This window comes from Ambystoma mexicanum, chromosome 2q, assembly GCF_040938575.1.
Source record: "Ambystoma mexicanum isolate Mex_15411 chromosome 2q, UKY_AmexF1_1, whole genome shotgun sequence".
Taxonomy (NCBI): domain Eukaryota; kingdom Metazoa; phylum Chordata; class Amphibia; order Caudata; family Ambystomatidae; genus Ambystoma; species Ambystoma mexicanum.
In genome coordinates this window covers 410,747,240-410,767,377 of record NC_090924.1, presented here as the reverse complement: position 1 = coordinate 410,767,377, position 20,138 = coordinate 410,747,240, and the positions used below count along the sequence as shown (strand labels likewise).

The 20,138-nt window shown below is 43.2% G+C and overlaps 1 protein-coding gene across 1 annotated transcript in view; it reads right to left on the bottom strand.

Annotated features, from left to right (window-relative positions):
• Positions 1-20,138, bottom strand: part of LOC138569459 (metalloproteinase inhibitor 1-like) — a 100,930-nt gene that overhangs the window by 41,796 nt on the left and 38,996 nt on the right. The window contains exons 2-4 of the mRNA XM_069647442.1: positions 16,929-17,089; positions 11,278-11,369; positions 9,615-9,729 (exon numbers count right to left, since the gene is read on the bottom strand). Coding sequence (XP_069503543.1) covers positions 9,615-9,729; positions 11,278-11,369; positions 16,929-17,052 — 331 coding nt within the window. The 5' untranslated portion in view covers positions 17,053-17,089. The remainder of the gene's footprint in view (positions 1-9,614; positions 9,730-11,277; positions 11,370-16,928; positions 17,090-20,138) is intronic.

Here is a 20,138-nt window from a genome sequence, read left to right as displayed (position 1 = left end):
CAAGAAAAGTAAGGAAGAAACATAGAAGCAGTCAAGGAGTGCACCACAAGTGCAGTTACGTGCAGCAGATTTTGCCCCTAGCTGAACACTCCCACAGTATGTTGGAGGGACTTCAGCTATTAACGGCAAGATTCTGTTTTAAGACTCTAACATCACAGCCTGCTTCAAATCTGAACTTCTTCATTGTTCCATTTATTCCTTTTAGTTTTTTACCTTGGATTCCGAAATTACTTGTGTCAAAGAGTGAAGAGTTTTTCTATTTTTATTTTTTACCTTGTGGGACTTGGCTCACTCTGCCCCCTTGACTGAAAACTCCCATAAAAATACTGGGCCATGCGCATCTGTGCATGCGCATCAAGGAGTGCATCACAAGTGCAGTTACGCACAGAAGACTTTGCCCCTGGCTGAACACTCCCACAGTATGTTGGAGGGACTTCCGATATTAACGGCAAGATTCTGTTCTAAGACTCTAACATCACAGCCTGCTTCAAATCTGAACTTCTTCATTGTTCCATTTATTCCTTTTAGTTTTTTTACCTTGGATTCCGAAATTACTTGTGTCATAGAGTGAAGATTTTTTCTATTTTAATTTTTTACCTTGTGGAACTTGGCTGGCTCCGCCCCCTTGGCTGCGACCTCCCATAAAAATACTGGGCCACGCGCATCTGCTCACATGCATCCAGGAGTGCATCACGAGTGCAGTTACGCAGTTGGGCAAGGGGCAGCGAGCAGCTAAGTACCTCATATATATTTTAATGTAATACGAACAAGCAGCCAAGTTAATTTAAATTATCACACGTCATTTGCTTACTTGTTATATTATTATTTTTGTGTTTGTTGTTTACTGCAAACGTCTTTTTATCTTTCTGTATATTGCATTTATATACACTGGAAACAGTGATGCCCCGAAGTATCAAGCCAGCGAAACTAGTTTGCACACCTAATGTCACTCCTTTAAGAAAAGCGGTCAGCGAGCCGCCTAATCGTAGAAGAGCTCAGTGAGCAACTGCTGACATTAGGGCCTTCTACAATTCCAAAATCAACCCAGGGACATTGCACGAGGTTGCACCTTTAGATACAGTGCACCCTGTGCAAGATTGCGTTATTATAGATTCTAACTACAAGGCTTGCATGCTAGACTGCAATGAGATAACACATTCCCAAATGATTGCAATGTGCCAGGAACCGCAGGCTTTTCTCATTTACAAGCCCACCCAAATGACCATCTAAGGCTGCTCTGAATGACGACCTTGTCGCACTTACCATCAAGGCTCTTCTATTTCAGCAGACTTGTCAAGCACAGCTACACTCTAACTTTGGCTCCACCTTGCATACGCCTGTAACTCAACTACAACACTAGCCAACATACCATCGAACCCTTGACTAATATGGCACCTCCACTCAAAATGATCTGCAGTGCTATGAGCAGACTTCCCTTACACATGTTACCTAAAGAGGTGAGGAATGTGGCACGCATGCCTTCTCCCCCGAGACAGCACCTTGAGCAAACACATGAAACTACCACCAAGCAACTTCACCATTCCTGGGGCCATGTATTGCCGGCCTCTTGCAATATGGTCCAGGCACTTTGGTTTGCTGGTAGCCAATCTCTGAATGCAAAGATTCCTCCTACTTTAAAACTTTCAAACTCTCCCATACTATATGCTGCCTCAGACTCATCATTACCATGCACAGCAGTCTCCTTCAATCACCCAACACCACGTGGGAAAACGTTAAAGCTGCAAGAGCATACCCCTTTGCTTGGTCTCACATTAGCGGCTATGAACACTGCTTTAATGTCATTAGCAAAGCTTTATGACTTGCACACCAAACTGAGTTACTAACTACACTAGTAACCAAATCACTGTGTGTGCAAGTATGTAATCTAAAAACCTCTCCTGCTCTTGGAATCAAACCTTTCCTTGTCGAACTCAAGGACTAAACTCCCCCCCATTCCCGACCTGAATTACCAAACACCTTTGTCATGTCCCCTGCCTCTCCCCTCCAATTTGGCGAGATCGATATCCTCGCAACCACATGGATCAGCGTTAATTCCAGAGCCAACAAAGACTCCAATCGTGCTGACCAAATTAACGTTTGATATATTTGCCCAAAGGAAGGCACTGACCCATAACAAAATGCTCAAAAAGACTAAGAATCAAACCCTAACATCAAAAGCCTCGCATAATGGAGCTAAGAGGTTTGCACATTTATTAACCACACCCTTGAAAGAAATGGTGAACCCTGCTCATCTAGCGATTAAGAAGCGTAATAAAAAGTCTTTTAACTGCACACCTGCCTCCAAGCACACACAAAATATACCACCCGATGAAATATCTGACTAAATTTGCTGATAGAACACTGCATTCCACATTCCTCAGAGCTCGGTTGAACATCCTTAAATCGAATGAAATCCTAGCAATTCGAGGTCAATCCTCCACTAACTCATGTCGTTATTGTAAAGAAAAGACCCAGAAAGAAACAATACGACATCTATTACTGTCATGCCCTGGAACAGCAAAGCCACGAGACGTCTATTTGAAACATCACTTTAAGGCAGCATACATACTGGAGGAGGAGGCCTGATGGTTCAGAATGATTAACGGGGATAAGACATCCCTGGTAATAGCCACTGCCAAGATCTTACAGAGTATCAGACTTGAGAAAGAATCTGGAAATAACTCTTAGTCACCGGCAACTAAGAACAAAGCCAAATAGACACTCGACCAGCAGTATTTAATTAAGCAATATAACCCTCGCGTCGTGGGCATTACCGACTCAGGTAATGCCCCAGGGCCCATAGGTAAGGCCCCGAGCGAAGCAAGTCCGTTTTCCCTTTCCATGGCGGCCATCGGGAGCGGACGTGCTGGGAACACATGAGTTCCCCGCGCGAGTCTGCTCCCGAAAAAAGGATCAAAAAGAAGGTAAGTGGGGTTGGGAGGGCGGGAGTGGGATGGGGGGAGAAAAAAAAATAATAAAAAACCTACCTGCGTCCCCGGCGAGGGACGAGGGAAGCCTCCAGCCATCTGGATGCGCGGAGCGGGGGTGGCCCCGCTCTGAGTCTCCACACGGCTGGAGGCTTCCCTCATCCCCCGCTGGGGACGTAGGAACAAGAAGGTAAGTTGGGGGGGGGGGCGGTGGGAGGGAAGGGAATAAAAAAAAAGACTTACCTGAGTCCCCGGCGGGGGGCGAAGGCAGCCTCTCAGCCGCGGGGAGGCTTGGAGCGGGGATGGCCCTGCTTCGAGCCTCCTCATTGGCTGAGGGGCTGCCACGCCCTCGCCGGGAACAATGGCCGTGGAATCCCGGCTGAGGGATCCCCAGCCAGGTAACGACCCAGCGAGAGCCAATCAGAATACGTGTTGCATTCTCCTTGGCTCTCGCCTGGTACTAACATGTCAAAACAAAGGGACAAAGGGAAAACACAATTCCCATTAAACAAAACTGACACTGAGAACTTTTTTGTAAAAATTGTTAACATAACAATTAAACCCCACCCCCCCCAAAAAATATCCTTATTTACTACTAAGTGGAAATCACTGATTATTAGGATTGTAGATTCTGACACTGAAGAGTCTGTCACGTCCTACTGATAACCCTTGGATGATCTAATACAAGCTGCACATCTTATTAACTCCTCAATTGAGCAGGTAACCAATGAGGTTATTCGCTTGGACCAGATCCATGTGTCTAAATGCATTAGTAGCAATCACAATGACATCATGAATTGCCACATGGACAAGTCCTGTTCAATTGTTCATCCTCAAGAAAACAACTTCCTCACTCTAGAGCAACGGCAGCATGAAATTGCAGAAACCCTTAGGATAACTAATGTTCTTGGGAGATACTTGCCTACTGAGTCCAACTTGACAGCTGCTTGGGATTCAGCAAATACGTCTCACCTAGATTGCACATCTAATCACAATTCTAAAATCCAACAAGGTGATCCAACCAAATCGAACCCTAAGCCCAACCCAATGTTAAATAGCCTTGCTGAGCCAGCAGGCAAACATGGCCCTTCCCTTCCAACTTAATTCAATCTCACGTTCCAATGCAGAGGAGAACCCTACCATACATAAGTACTTAATAGAACTAGTGTTTTTAATCTCCTGGGAGGGATTCCTGCATTTGAAGATTTGCAATCTTCTGAGATCAGTTGGGTCGGATTCACCAACGATGACGATCTAGGCACAGTCAGAATTTGGGTACAATCTTGGCTGCTGCTGAATGTGTTGTGGAAGACCAGAACAGACTTGTTTGCCTTGGGTTTTGTCTTGAACCAACAAGGAAACATCTCGAACTCAATTAGAAATGAAACAATAGCAGTAAGCCAAAAATATATAGCAGAGCCAAAGAACAATCCTTCTCTAACAATCACCTGCAATAGAGGTGATCCTAGATCAATTAGACGGGTCAATGTTCAGGACAACAGACTCTTGGGCCAAGAATGCACGTCCAGAGCTCCAAGCGGACCTGTACACACTAAACATAACAAGTATTTTTTTTTCAACTTGTTCATTACACTCGGGTGGGCCTCTTGGAACACCAGGGGCTATAAACATCTCCTTACTCTTGAAAATAACCCCTTGATGCATACGGATATTGTATTGCTCCAAGAGCCGTGGCTCGCTGAACCCCCGCTTTGGGAGACTCATTTTGTAATATTGTCGCTAGCAGTGAAGGCACGCCACGATTGTCACTCGGCAGGTCTCATATTTGCTATAAAAAAAAATCTTGGATTCAGGTTAGAACCATGGGCTGCCCCCAACAGATTTCTTCAGCTTGTCAGGCTTACTACTTCTTCTGGGAATCTTGCTCTTCTAAATCTATACTGGAATCACGCTGGGATTTCCGACAAGTTTTTCATAGCATCCGTTACATTCACGCTCAATTTAATATTCAAATATAGCACTGTTCTCTCAACCATCATAGGTGAGGATTTAACAATGTCTTGCCTACCTACTGCTACAAAGCCTTCGACTCCTCTTGAAAAGCAATGGCTCGCTCTTATGGCTGAGAGCAAGTTCTACATGTTCAATGGTACTGTAAAGGGCGATATTCCTGCGAAGCAAACATGGCATAGAGATAACCTCTCATCTACCATTGACTTTGACTTCATTCATCAAAACAACTTTAAGAATGTAGAAAGTTTCTCTGTTTTAGCACAGGCTCATAGTGATCACAGCTTATTACATTTTGTTTGGACCTGGCCTGATGCAAAATCTCAGACTTCCTCCTACCCAGGCAAAATAACTTTGACTGAGGGAAGGAATCGCTTTAAATGATCTCAGAGTATGGTATTTGACCTAGTCGCGTCCCTCCGCAAACCATCCATTTATTCTTGTTTGAATTTAGTTGCTCTCGAAGACTGGTATATGTCGGCAATGAAGGTGTTTAAGCAACACATACCCTGTGGACAGAAACCAATTCACAGCCATAAGCATGTATTTGATCCAGTAATAAAGCAAAAGAAATCTGAACTACGAACAACTTTTAGAATAGTAACCTCTACAAATCTGCCCAACATGCTTATTGAGTCTTGCAAACTGAAAATGTGCTATAGAAATTGGCTGAAAACACATCAAGCTCACATAATTCAGCAAGATCGGGAGCTGATGCCAGCCTCCATTATGAGCAAGAACAGCGCTCAGATATGGAGCATTTTGAATTCAGCCTTTCAGGAACCTCAGCAGCCCTATCAAAAAAACGCTGTATCTGAAAACAACTGGCACAATTATTACAAGAAGTTGTACGCAGCTCAAGCAACACCTAAGTTAACAATGATCGCACATGGCACACTCCAGATACTATTATCTTTGACAAAGATGAAATAATGATAATGACCAAACGACTGAGCGCAACAGGCCCTGACGGCCTCACCAACGGCATGCTCAAAGAACATCCTGAAGCATGGGCAGCTGTGCTAACAATACTATTCACACAAATTCTACAGTCCAGGCAAATTCCTTCATCCTGGAAAAAAATATGTGATAATCCCCATTTACAAGAAGGGTAATCAGGAAAACCCTGCAAACTATCGACCCATTGCCCTCTTAGATGTCCCGGGAAAGATCTTTGAACGTCTCGTGTTAAGAGATTTCAATCAATGGATGAACTCACACAGGTTGTCTGACAGATTCCAAACAGGTTGTGTGCATGGGCTGGACACTTCAGTAAATTTACTAGCTCTTTCATTCATTAAACAGTGCACCAAACGGGTCAAGTAACCTACCTAGCTTTTATAGACTTCAAAACTGCTTTCGATTCTGTGCCATGTGAATTATTGTTTGCAAAACTGGAAGAGGCAGCTTGTCCAGCGCACATTCTTGCCTTGGTCTCTCAATTCTATTCCAGAACCTCAATTAAAATACGGCTCACACAAGAAGGCACATTATCTCAGTCCAACCCTACATCGGGAGGACTAAAGCAAGGATGTATTTTGGCGTCTGTCTTATTTAATTTCTTCATTACTGACATAGAAAAGAAATTAAGAAATGTAGCATCTGATCCTCCTAAGATAGACACTTTTGTCGTCCCTTGGCTATTATATGCCGACGACCTTGTGCTTATGTCTAAAACTCCTAGAGGAATTCAAAACTTTCTATCAGCTCTAGAAACCGATGCAGACCAAAATCAGCTTACAATACATTAAAAAAAGACCAATGTACTTATCTTTTCTCCAAAACCATTCTTGCATAAACACTCCTATAAGTGGCTCTTGAGCCATCTTCCGCTTTCTGCAGCTACTGAATATCAATACCTCAGACTCATTACAAACAATAGCCCCTGAGATCTACCCTATCAATCAGAATTTAGGAAAATAATTCTGACTGCAGTGGGCCAAGCCTGTATGATCCATAGAAATCTGGGAAGTTTTCGTATGAACCATTATTAACATTTTACAAGCAGAAACTTGTCCCCACCGTCACGTACGGAGCAGAGACCAAGGAACACGAATCTGCTCTATTCTGGAAAAGAGTGCTTTCCCTTCCACCGAGTGAACCTATAGCTATCATACGCTATGAAGTAGCCCTGTTGTAACTAAATGGTATGTACATGTGGAAACTGATCAGTCTATATAGGAAGTGCCTCATATATACAAGTCCAAACACGCAGCTATCTGCCATAGTCATGCTTATAGAATCTGATTCTGACAAACTGTCATCAGCCTGGAAAGCGAAAGCCATGTCTCTGATGGTGAACACTGATATCTCACTAGAGCTATTAATCATCAACCCTACCCGGGCAAAACAGAAACTATGGCTTTACGATTGGCGTTTGACTTTGGACACCTGAATTAAATACAAACATGCAAAAACTTTTAATTTCCGAGTCTTTAAACCAACCAGAAAGGTATCTAAGTAGATTCCCGGCGACTCAATACAGATCTCTATTTGTTCGCTTCTGACTAAATTTGTGGCTGACAAGGGACCAGAGCTAAACTTAGTAGCAAGGAGCGAACATTTAGATTCTGCAACAACAGTTTGCAACCAGAAACTTTAAAACAATTGATGGTCACTTGCCAAACATTGTTGCCGAGAAGAAAGTGCTTCTTGTTTCATTTTTTTAAAGATTATTGTACATTAACACCAGAAACGATGTGGTTGATTCTAGGAGGACATTGTGTTACTGTCACCCTTGCAGCCATGAAGTATCTCGAGTCCTTACGGCTCAAGTGAGCAACCTTGACAGTATTTACTGATAGATATCCTTTTTTCTAAGCTATTAATGAATTATCTGTTCTGCAACTTTTGGTGTTTTCATTTTTTTTTAATACGTTTTTGTAAATGATTTGTTATGTTGTCATTGCAATCACATGTTATTATTGAAAAGTTGATTTTCTTTCAACTATATCAGTTAATAAAACATTTAAAAAAATAGAAGCGGTGGAGGAGAGCAGAAGTTGGTAAAGGTTTGTACCAGGTTATGCAGTTGTACTCAAAACCAAGTGAGCAACCCAGGACTTGAAGGAAAGGGGCAGGCAGAAAAAAACACGTGTCTGGCACTGATTATAGCACCTAGCAGATATTATTGCCCTCCCATATTTGACTATGAAATCTTGTTCTGGCAACCCTTTTGGCCCGAATGAAGCAACCTCTTACAATACTTTTGAAACCACCCTGCATGGGTTAGACGATAAATAAAATGATTTGGATCCTCAGTGCAAGAGCCGCGCCAGGGATCTGGAAACGGAAAAAAGTTAGAGTAAAGGACCCTTACGAGTAGTTGAACGAGAGTTCCTGACCTCTTTGTGAAAAAATACCATCCTAAAATGTACACTGCAATCAGCTTGAGGGAAGACATTTGCTGTGCAAGGATATGCACTATGGAACAGTCTTGCACTTGTCTTGAGAAGATTCAAATCTTCAACTATCAGAAAGCCCCTTTAAAACCTATTTTTTTCCAACATTACTCTGTATAATTACTCACTGCTCCTGTCAGGCTGGGAAGTGCCGTGAGCACTGCCACCCCCCAGGTGGCCACCAATCACTGCCGGGTCCCAGGAACATATAAAATAATTAACGGTGCTCCCCACAGCCAATGTTTCCAGACCTCCTGGGCTGGATATGAGTAAAAAGGCCATCCCCCTTGACAGGTGGCCCACCAAGACTTCATCGGGCGCACCTGGCAGATATGGCCCAGTTGTACGAAAGCTCGGGGGTCCCCCCACACTACATCTGCTTGCTGGACTGCATCTTGCATACGCAGACTAGCCCATGTAAAGACTTTGGGGGGCCCCACACATAGCTGCTGCTGTTGCCCGCTGACTGCTAGGACCATTTTAAGAGAGCGTGAAGACTGAGACCAAAGAGAACCCCAAGAGAACAGCAGCAAAGACATTGAGGTAGCCCTGGCCAGGTTGTTGCAGAAGTAAGATATTTATATATACTTTTTGATGCAGTGCATTCTTTAGACGTTGTATATATTTTTAAGGCTTTTCTATATTTTTAATCTTCAAAGGACTATATATACTATATATTTTTGTTTAGTTACGCAGCTGCTTAGGATATTGTATAAAGTGTCTTGTGATTTTCCCTTTTGTAAAAGTCTCTCAAAATCCTGCTGGTGTACCGGAAGTGAAAAAGTGTGCTTATAACAACTAAAGGGACTGTACACCAGCCTTCCTTTGTCCACCTTTACTTTTGTGTGCCAGTTAATTTAACGTTGTGTCTTTTTCCTCAGGGGTATTTGGGGATCTTGTCCTAGCCTTATGATTTTTCCTACCTTCTCCACATTCACAGCGGGGCTTACCGGCGTGGGGTTTGGAGATAGGTAAGAGGCGGGTCAAGTTCTAAGTTAAGGCATAAGATGCATATTGTGTGCCCGCCTACACCTGTCTCATAATATGGTGCATAATACGATCATCCGCTACACTTATTTCCATTAGGAATTTAAACGTCTGCTCCATATCTCCCCTTCCTTCCTTTCTTCAGTGTATTCTAATAGGATTCTTGAGCCTTCAGTCATGATATGTGGCATAGTCACCTAAGCATCTGTTAAGGGTTGTGCACTGCCTTACAAAACATCAATAAAAATGTTGGCCCCAGAAGTGAACACAATACTACAATACACTGTTTGTACTGGTAACCTCCCCAAAAATTGGCAAGAATGCCTACCTGTGATCAAGTAGTCAATGTTGAATTGATCGGCATTGTGTGAATATTCACAGGATGTGTTTGCCAAAGAAGAAATGAAAGTCACATTCTGGAACCAATTGTTTCCTTTATATTCCTGAAAGATGATATTGATACTATTGTCATTGATGCTTGCAGATCCAACCATTGATTATTGCATAACCAACGACCTTGCTTAGCCATGTCACACTAGTATGCTTAGTCTGCAGTGTCTGGAGTACCAGGTACAACCCTGTGGTAAAGTGAAATTGGATACTGGCATGCTTAACACCATATTTCAAAAACAGTCCAGCTTATACCAACAAAATATAGTACTATGTGTATACAGATGTCACTCAGGACACACAGTCCCATTATGTGCGTGTCTGCTGTTTATGTTGTCAAACAGTAATTACCTTTCCTGTCACACTAATCTGTGTCCTTGCAGATAAAAACATGACCTTTCAAATTCTCTTCTCGGAATTGTTCTTCTTCTTCTCTTTAGTGGTGTTCTTCCTTTTCTCACCTTCCCCCAAAATCTCACTGTCTCCAGAGCCCTGGTTGTATCCAGGCTGGATTACTGCAACAGTCTCTTTCTCAATCTACATAACTCTACCCTTTGCCCTCTACAACTCATCCAGAACAGGACTGCAAGACTTATCCTTGGCCTTAAGCCCAGGGACGGCATCTCTCCAGCTCTGATATCCCTCCACTCTCTCCCAGTGGCTTCAAGGATCAAGTTCAAGACCCTCTGCATCATCCCCAAGGGCTTCTGGGGCCATGGCCCTTATTATCTCCAAAGCTCCCTTCCTAAGTACCTTCCTACTAGAGCCCTCTACTCGTCTGCTTCCAATTCTCTGCGGGTGTGTTGCTTCTCTGAGCAGAGACTGGGTGACAGATCCCTTTCCTCTGCAGGTGCCTGCCTCTGGAACGGCCTCCCTGACTCTCTCTGCCTTGAGCTGGATTTCCTTAAGTTCTCGGAAGCTCCTCAAGACCTTCCTCTTCCACTCTTCCTTCTCTCTACCTCTCCTCTGCTGACGTTTCCCTTCCTTCTGCACTGGTATGCTGACTGGCTGTTTGGTGTTCCTCTGAGTCATACAAGACACCAGGCCTGTCCAGTCCAACTGCACTTGCCTGTTGGCCTTCCTGCACTGCCGCCTGCCCTACCTTGCACTACCTGGGTGTGATTCTCTTGGGAGGTCTATGCCCTCCCTTACACTTAACTCGGGCCCTTTGCTCTGGGTGCCCTTTCCCCCATACCCTTCCCACGCACTTCCTGTCTGCGCACTTGAACGATCTAAATGATACTAGGCCTAGTAAGATTGTTTGTCTTGTTTTCTTTTGTTCCACCCCCCCAGCTCCCCTTTTGCCTGGTTGCACCTTGAAACACTTGTGTATAAGTGCATTATAAATAACAGGCCAATATCAATCATTAAAAAAGGTAAGCACTTTTCAGAAACCTAAAATCAGATTATTGTCAAACGTGGCCTGCATCCACGCGGTTGTGCATCACTCTTCCACAGCTGAGACTCTTGCACTTGAATGTGTAGGGCCATGGTCTGTAAATCTCAACTGCATTCTTAGACATCATAAGATTAACCGTAACAGCACACCCCCTATCTTTCATTCAATTCATCACTTTTAGAAGAAATAAGGTCATATTAACCTCCTTTGGTTTAATGGCATAGCCCTTTCTGGGGTTTCCAGGAAAAATTGGGTCATTCCATTCCGACTCATGCAGGAACGCAGCTTTGATAGCTGTAAATAGAGAACAGAAATTCAACAGCAAGTTATTGGCTAATTTGTTTAATGTAATATTACTGTGTTATGGCTTGAAGACAAATCTTGAAATTGTACAATGTACTGTAAAATGTACTTGTGCAGATAAAAATGCTTATGCAAATGTGCTCGTGCAAATATTGCAACATTGTACAAATCTTACAATACAAGGGGACCATTCATTACATTAATTCATACATTTTCATATGTTGAAAAGTAAATGTTGAATGAATAGAGTAGGAATTGCTATATAGATGGGAATAACACTAACAAGAATCTTGAAGCAGCTAAAATTAGGAAGACGTTATTCCCGTTTTAAATCCTATCCAAAATCCATCAGTTGCAAAGCGTAAAAAAACATATTTCTCGTAATGATGCAAGTGGAACACACTATATCAGGACATCAACCCCGGTCTTATTTTTACACAATCTGCAATTTCTCTCTGAATTTAATCATTTTGCCCTGATTCACAGAATTTTGTTTGTTGGGAGAATGTTTAATCTAAATCTCAGAAATATCTGACGCCTTTATGAACTTTTGGCCTGAGTGGAATGTGGGGAACATCTTTCAGTAATGTAGCGGAGTCTGCAGAAGTATTGGGGGCCCTGGACTATGTTGCAGCTGTAAACATTTGTGGCTTGCAACCTTGACTGTATAATCTCAATCTTTCAAAGCACCAACTTCGCTTCTCCACAAGCAGCAATTGATCTAGGATTTTAGAAACCTGTGCTTCTGGGTATTCTCCTGAAATATGGGGACATAGAGAGAATGCGAGTGATCGATGGGGTGCTCTCGGGAGAGGTTGCTTCCGTTCTTGCTCAATAAACAAAACCTGAGCATTACTAATGTGAAATTACACAATTTGGCAAGTGGTTAAAGTGCTGAATTGTCTTTGGGTTTCACTTCTAAAGACCAGGAAGGAACATAAGGGAGGATAAACCTGACTAACCTGTGGGATTCAAAGACAGTTTTCCTTAATGTGCCAACATATATTTAGGCTGCAATGCCAGGAAACACTTTAGCTTCTTTGGTCACTTTCCAGCTTCCCTGTTCCCTAAAAGCTGTACCACACTATGCCTATTCTTCTAGCAGGACCTCAGAAATTGGGAAACGATCGAAGGTAAACTGTCTCTGTGATTACTCACATAAGCCGATTGAAAATACGACGACTTCCATGAGAACGCTCAAACTGTCAGTATGGCTCAATCGCAAACCTTAATACTGCAAAACAAACTGGCAGGCTATTGATAGGAGTTGAATACATATGTAAGGGCCTTCCCCCCAGACTGAGGAGTTCCATTTAGCCATTAACAGAGAGCTTTGCCCTGCTGGTTTTGGAATGAGGTGATGAAACCCGCAGCCGGGGCAAACCACACTAACAGCGCACCACTACATTTTAAACTCTGTTCCCAAAAGGCTTTTAACATTGACTGGGTGCTAAAGCATTCAACTAAGGAAAAAAAGAAACAAAACTTACCTGAATAGTATGCAATGCAACGTTGCATCCTTGAAGCACATTTTCCTTGTTGATGATGGTCACATCGTCAACACATAAAAGAGACTAGAAGAAAGTAATGCAGCTACGACAAGGGACGTCAAGTAAGATTAAAACATGTAATTTTGGGTGTTGGGTTGGTGGCTGTTGCGGGACAAGCAAGGAAATGGCAGTGTGGGGCAGACACCTCTCAGGAAGCTCAGAACATGGGTATGCACTTGTGAACACAGAATATTTCTGAGCGTCTTGATTGGCTGGCACTCCTGCTGCACTGATTTAGCCTGTACTGGTGGGCCAACATTCCCAGAAATTATCTGCCTCCCTACTTAAGGTCCCAAGCACAGCGAGGGCCTCTTAACACAGATGAAGGTGCCATTACCTGCAAAGTTGACACGGATCATAGCACAAATAGCACCCGAAATGCATAGACGCAGGTGCTAACTACGAGATTCACTTGAAAAAATGAGAAAGAAACATATTCCCTCAACCTTGCACTTCCATTTGGATTTTGAGTTTTTCAAAAACAATTTTCTTTAATATTTTTGATTCTACATCACATGCATGCCATCCACTCGGGGTTATGGCAGCGCATACACTTGTGGGGGAAAAGCTGGTTTTTAACATTTTTTTTATGACCTCCTTGAACACTTTGCTGCAATGCTAATTGCTATGTTTAACAAGACCCTTAGTGCCATTGTTATCTGAGCCCTATGTCCCACTGCGCATGTCCTAGCCTCGAAGGCTTTACCGCCTAATACCTAGTGGTGCTCGCTTCCACAGTCCTCGTCTCTGATGTGTTTCCCTTTTGGCATATAGAAGTGTGTTTTGGAGCGCCGCTTACCTTGGCAAGGCAGCTTTAGCAGACGGACTTTGTCTTACAGAAAGCAGACTCGCATGCACCGAACCGTGTGTGAACTGTACAAGTTGCTTACCCAGTATGAATAGACATGTATCACTGTATTCCTTCCATCCTGATTATGACTTCCTAAGTGTGAGAACGCAGCCTCTAGGACTTGAATACTGAGACACTGTTCATTTACCTGAAACATTGTTTCTTGATGATATTGCGCTATGTCTGAGCCTCCCCTTCCAGTGAAATTCATGGGTCCTTTCCTGTGTCAAAGCTCAAGTGCTTGGTGGGTGCGGGGGTCTTGCTGCATCGAGTTTCGTTCTGTCGTTGCGTTGCTGTTGTCCTGTGTATTCTGGCTTTGCTAATTGTCATTAAAAGACGTTCACTAATCCACTGGAAGAGTGTCTAGTTGTTTTTCCAGGCCAAGTCAACCAGAAAGCATGTTGCTACAGACCTTCAGATAGGAGACTCAAGGGATCCAATATTACACTTCCATGGCACATACTCTTTCATGTTGTAAACTGCACTGCGAACTATTGAGCGCTGATGTTTATGGCAAATTTTTGACAAGTAGCTCATTGCAAGGAGGGGACCGCCAACCTGTGTACTTATGTGTACTGCAGTCCCCTCTGTGTAATTTTCCGTATTTGCACTATGAAAATGCTTGTGAATTTGGTAGATTCGTATTTCTGTGCATTGTTTTCACTGTGTAGAGAGAACAGGCCTTAATACGTTTGGCGGAGAAGCAGGTGGGGAACGTGGAATCGGATATGTGTTCGTGTCAGGTCCCTGTGTACCCTCCCAATCCTCCTCACCTGATTCCACTGAAGTAAGGTCCTCGGATACAGTACCAGATGGTTTGCTCTTCTTTTTCTTGTCGAAATATGGCTTTTCTTTAGGCTTGTGGCCCTTCCGTTCGTGTAAATAGGGTCTGGCTCCCCCAGAGGCCACCTTGGCAGAGCTGAAACCTGCCCTTGGGGGACCCCGGGGAGCCAGCCCCAAAGCAGGGAAAAAGCCAAGTGGCGGAAAAAACCCTGATGTCCAAGAGTCTTGATTGGAGTTAAACGTTCCGGAGTGCAGAGTAGAAACAAATGGGATCTTAGAACTGAAACGTGGCAGCAGGAAGTTTAAGCAGCTATTCCCTGGGATCGGAAGCAAAAGCCTCCAAAATAGAAACAGGATAAACACGGAGAGATTACGCAGGTGAGTGGTGCGGTAAGGAATAACTAACACCAGACCCAATAATGCAGAGGTCCGCGTAAGGATCCCTGGCGCACGAGTGCTCCAGGAAAGAGAGCGGAGACCTCTGAAAGAAGGAGGTGAACAGCAGGAAACGAAGGTAAGAAATGAGCGGCGATAGATGCCGAAATAGTACTAGAAGTGAACCGCAAGACAGCGGAAGAAACCCGGGCTCAAACGGAACACGGATAGTAGGAATGCCGGCAAGATGCCGAAAGAGGAAAAGGTACGGAAAGACAGAAAGAAACAAACTTTAGTAGGGAGGCAGGAATTAGAGATACACACAGAAAAAACAAGGAAGAAAGTCAGGGCGAAACTGACAGGTAAGAGGACTAAAGTTTAAGTCGCACAGAGCGTTGTGCCAAGAACAACAGATACAACGCAATGAGCGCGGGGGCGGGGTCTGGTAATATACTAGACGCCGCCATATTGGATGAGGACTAGAGCGGTAGGAGAGCTAAAGTTAATGCCTCCAGCGCTCCCACAGCTTCCACCTGCAGTTCCTGACAGTTCGTTGTCCCTGCTTTTCCTGCCAAAAACGTGAACCGTTTACATTTGATTTTGATACTTCATTTTCTACTCTGGAGACTGGAACATGTCCGCCAGTGAGTGAATGACACTGGCTACATAGCCCCCCATAAATCCTTTGGCAGTAACTGGAAAACAGACAATATTTCAAATGATGGCCGTTTTAACTGTCTGACAAATTATAAGTGATGAATTATACATTTCATCCTGCATTTGAGGGGTCTAACGCATTTGACAACATCTGCATGATTTTGAGGTGCATTGTCTCCCAAAAATTCCTACATTTTTTCTTCCACCCAAATGTTTGGGGTAGCCATTGCAAAACCACCATAGTGCAGAAAAAATGTCTGTTCATGAATGAATGAGGCAACACACCCCTGCAATTTACAGAACAAAAAATGTGCCGTAGAGTGCAAAGATGGGGTGAAATCATGGGCAATTGAAGTGCCCCTTTGTCCAGCCCCTTTTCCTTATAAATCAAAGATTCATCCTCTTTATAAATAAGGCTGCTTGTTAAATCAAGGAGGAAAAGTGAGGCGTAATGATTTTACACCTCCCCTTACTGCGCATTCTGCAGCATTGACGAGATAGGAGAAGATGCACGGAGCAGAGTTAAGATCTCTGCCCGTCCTCACCTCCTCCATCTCGTAAGTGCACCTAGTAGGCCTGCAAGAGATCTTCATTCAGGTGTATTGCCGTGGTTTTACAATAAGTCAAGACAAGGTGGATCCCATAGGAATCCATTGTAAAAGCCACCTGCAAAGAGTAGATGTCCGCACGTGGTAGTGGGAACCACTGAATTTGGAAATTGGGGTAAACGATCTGCCACAGTTACAATCACATATGCATTCTAAAAGCTCTTGAATGAGTTTAGTGCTTGACGTGAGAGTACTTCACATGCTCTCACTGAACAGAGGGTCTAGTCAAGTGCTCTATGAAAATAATAGGCCCACGGACCACGTTGTTTATTAAATAGGGGAACTGGATTTAGTTCAAATCTGTGGAACGCACTGGTTTCGGTTTTGTGAGTAGAAATCATACCGACTGACTTCTGACAGGCCATTACAATCTCAGGGACCAGAGAGAGTGGTAGCAGCAACCTTCTAGAAAACAGCCCATGAAGCCGCAAAGCCAAATCCAAGTAACAAAACCATGCAAGGTTATGTTGGAAGAACGTATAGCCTTTCCTAGAATGCCTCTACTTGTCCGTTTGCTTTTGCAGGGAAAAGGGACACCTCCAAAAACAGCTCGATACATTACACCAGGAGTCTGCACCCTGCACCTCTCCGAACGTTTTACACTGCAACTGCCATAATCCCTCTCCATTGTGTTTATGGTTGGGGCTGATGGGAGTTGGATTCCACAACACAAGCTGCAGACTCCCTCAGTACACATTGGATACAATTTCCTCCAATGAGGACTCACCAAAATCTGAATGACAGTAGATTGCCTGGGGGTGCCAATAGAAACAGGGACAGGCCTCTGAAAGGAAAGAAGCCTCCAGCAGAAGCAGAATCATCATGGCTGAAGTCCCTGTCACACACCTCATGGTGGGTTGCAGTTGCTTGGTCCTGCTTTCCGCGAGCCTGTTGGATTAAGAAAAATAGGCAGTACTGAAATAGACATGTTGTGTTTACATTCATTGTAAAATGTCAAGTTATGATGTATTCATTTCCCCAAGGTTGGAGTTTGCTGGGGGTATCATTATCAATTCTTTCAAGCGTTTCCACTGAAACAGAAACATGATTAGCCAACCCCCTCTCTACAAGACATATGAATCATGACAGGGAAGTCTTATCAATACATGTTGTAATGGTTACATAGCTTTAGGGTGACCTCCTGGCACTGAACCAAAACCTGGACAGTCACTGCAAACATTATAGACAATGCATGAAATGTACACACATACATTTTGGACAAAGTATGACATTTACAGACACATATTTTGGACGCAGAACACAAGTAAAAAATACCAGTGATCTTACAAAATGAAGCAAATCTGCAGCTAACATAATAATTCATGCTAAATTAAAAGAGGCTAACCTATGGATGAATAACTAACAGGTTCGTACAGTGAGGTCGCATTGAGCTCTTTCAAAGTGGCTTCAGATGGTATTATCTCCCATCCCCAATACGTTTCTAAAATATGTAAGCAAATGCCTGATTTTTGAAGAGCTTTTGAATATATTGCCGCACAAGCCATAGGTTTCAAGTACGGTTCTGAGCAAGAGCCCATGAAATGGTTCAGTACTTTAGTTTACTATTCTTCCAGAAGTATTATTATGCAGAATTGAATTTATGTGCCAGTACGTATTAGAAAACTGAGTGATCAGTGGAAATAATATGGGCAATTTTAAATGGGGCTGAGTGGCAAATGAAGTCGTAAAAGCCAGGTGCAAGGCTTTTATGCCGTCATGTATCGCTTCAGCCCATTATCAATTACTTTCCAGGGAGAGAAGGTGCACAAGGCGGATTGTTGGGATGCACGTACAGCATCCCAGCCAGGCAAAGAGGTTCAGGTTGAGGAAAACATATTAGAGAACAACCTTATGGACGCAGAGTGAAGGTTATGTCATGGACAACACGTACATTGCATACGTTAGGTTTGGCACATATTAGATACCCACATATAGTAACACAGAAAGAGCAACAGTTGTTGCAGTTGCAGAGGTTATAGTTAGGGCAGTAGTATAGGCCTGGTGTTTAGTTGATGTATTATAGTGACGTAGGATATCGTGATGTGTAGGAAGGATGGAAATAAGCGCCAGATTGAGCCAGCAAGGTTGCATGGTAACAGTGAGGTTGGTGTGTCAATTAGACAGAAGTAATGCCATTTTAGATGGAAATCTTAATCCACGATGAACAGATGCACAAGCCTTGGTGTGGAGCTTTGGCTCTGTCAGACCAGCTCTAAACACAAATCCCCTTTTCTCGTTCCCCAGTGGAGAAGCTGAGGTCAGAGGCACAGATTGTGGACAGATAAGCCCTAATTGTATCCAGCTGCGGGTCCTGAAAGTGATGGGAACTGAATGTTAGTTTGTAGATGATCGTGAAGGGATGTACCCTTTAAAGGTCAAATTTATGGGAAGAGGGCACAAGGCTCGGTGATGCCAATGAGCAAGGCAAATATTAAGAACACTAGTGCCCTCATCCTGGGACGGCCACCCCATATGAATTGGACCTATTGACACAGCTTAAACAAACAAATCCTCGAAATTCAGATTAAGAGCGGTGCACTGGTCATGTCATCCCTGGGCACCTGAGATATGGAGGAGATAAGAGAGGAGCTGTGTTTGGTACATCTTGTGATTTGCAACAGGAGGAGCAGGGGTGATGCAAATACATTTAGTACAAGGTCAGGGGTGCAGCTCGTGTGCGTCATGTCATCTGTCTTAATGAGGAAGCCCATTGTCTAATCAAACTTGGAGAAAATGTGAAATTAATTTTCATTCAGCTCTATTTGGGAATTCTCTTCACATTGAGGAGAGGTAATTAGATTTTGTACATCAGCGGTTGATTCACAAACATGTGACCATGTAATTGAATTTGTCTATGTCTGTTCTATTTACACAGATTTTTGAAAGGCCTTAAAGAAAACTGCTAAAGTCGGTATATCTTTCCTGCTATAGTTGAAACTAGCATGGTGGGAGCTCATGAACATTTCTGTCAGGACGCCTCAACACTGAGACACCCGTTGACCTCAGTTAGAAGGCCTTGAGTATATTACATGATGGTCCTTTAATCATCAGGATCCATCTCAGATAGGATGTGTTCTTTTAAATCTACGTGCGCTATAGCACTGTGGTCAACAAGATTGTTTCAGTATTATCGTACTTTAATGTTTTGATCATAAATGTTGTGTTTGTCCTTGTATGTCGTACTTCAGTATGTTTTTTATGATTTTTTTTGATGACTTCATATAACTAATTAATTGTAATTTTCTTGTCATCCTTTTGGGATAAATAATAATAAATATTAATGAAGATATGACACAGGTGTGTGAATTTCTACCCAGGAGGTCGACACTATGATCGTAAGGTTAGAAATTGGTTCTGTCTTTAAATTTTTAAAGATTGAATGGCACCAGCCTCTGTTTTATTTCTTGTCTAATCAAAAGAAGGTTTTTTGATTGCATCTGGAACTGGAGGGTGCACATCATGTGACAGTGCCAAATTTACGGGCTTATTGATAAGAACCCACCAATCTCCGAGAGTTCAGCAGTGACGATGAAGGGGACCAACTTGTCTAGAGGAATGGGGATAGTGTAGATGTGGCCAATCTGTCAAGGGAACTATGGGGGGAATTAGCAAGTTCTATAGGTGGTAGCAAATGATGAGTGGTTGGACTATGTTGTACTCATTATTATGTGTAGTCATGTTAATTTGCATTTATTCTACTATACAAAGTGTACCATCTTGTGATAAAACGAGCTCTGTGCAAGTTCAGTTATACAGATACCCTTTTTGCATGCAATAAACAACGAGTTGCAGTGATTATTTTGGTCGTTTGGATTGCTTTTTACTCTGCAGGGTTTGGGCTACCATTCCTTTCAATTTGGTGACCCCAATGTGAACCCAGACTCTCCGTAAGGTTGGGGTATCCCAGTTGTGGATCTAGGGTACGGCGCCCATCTAT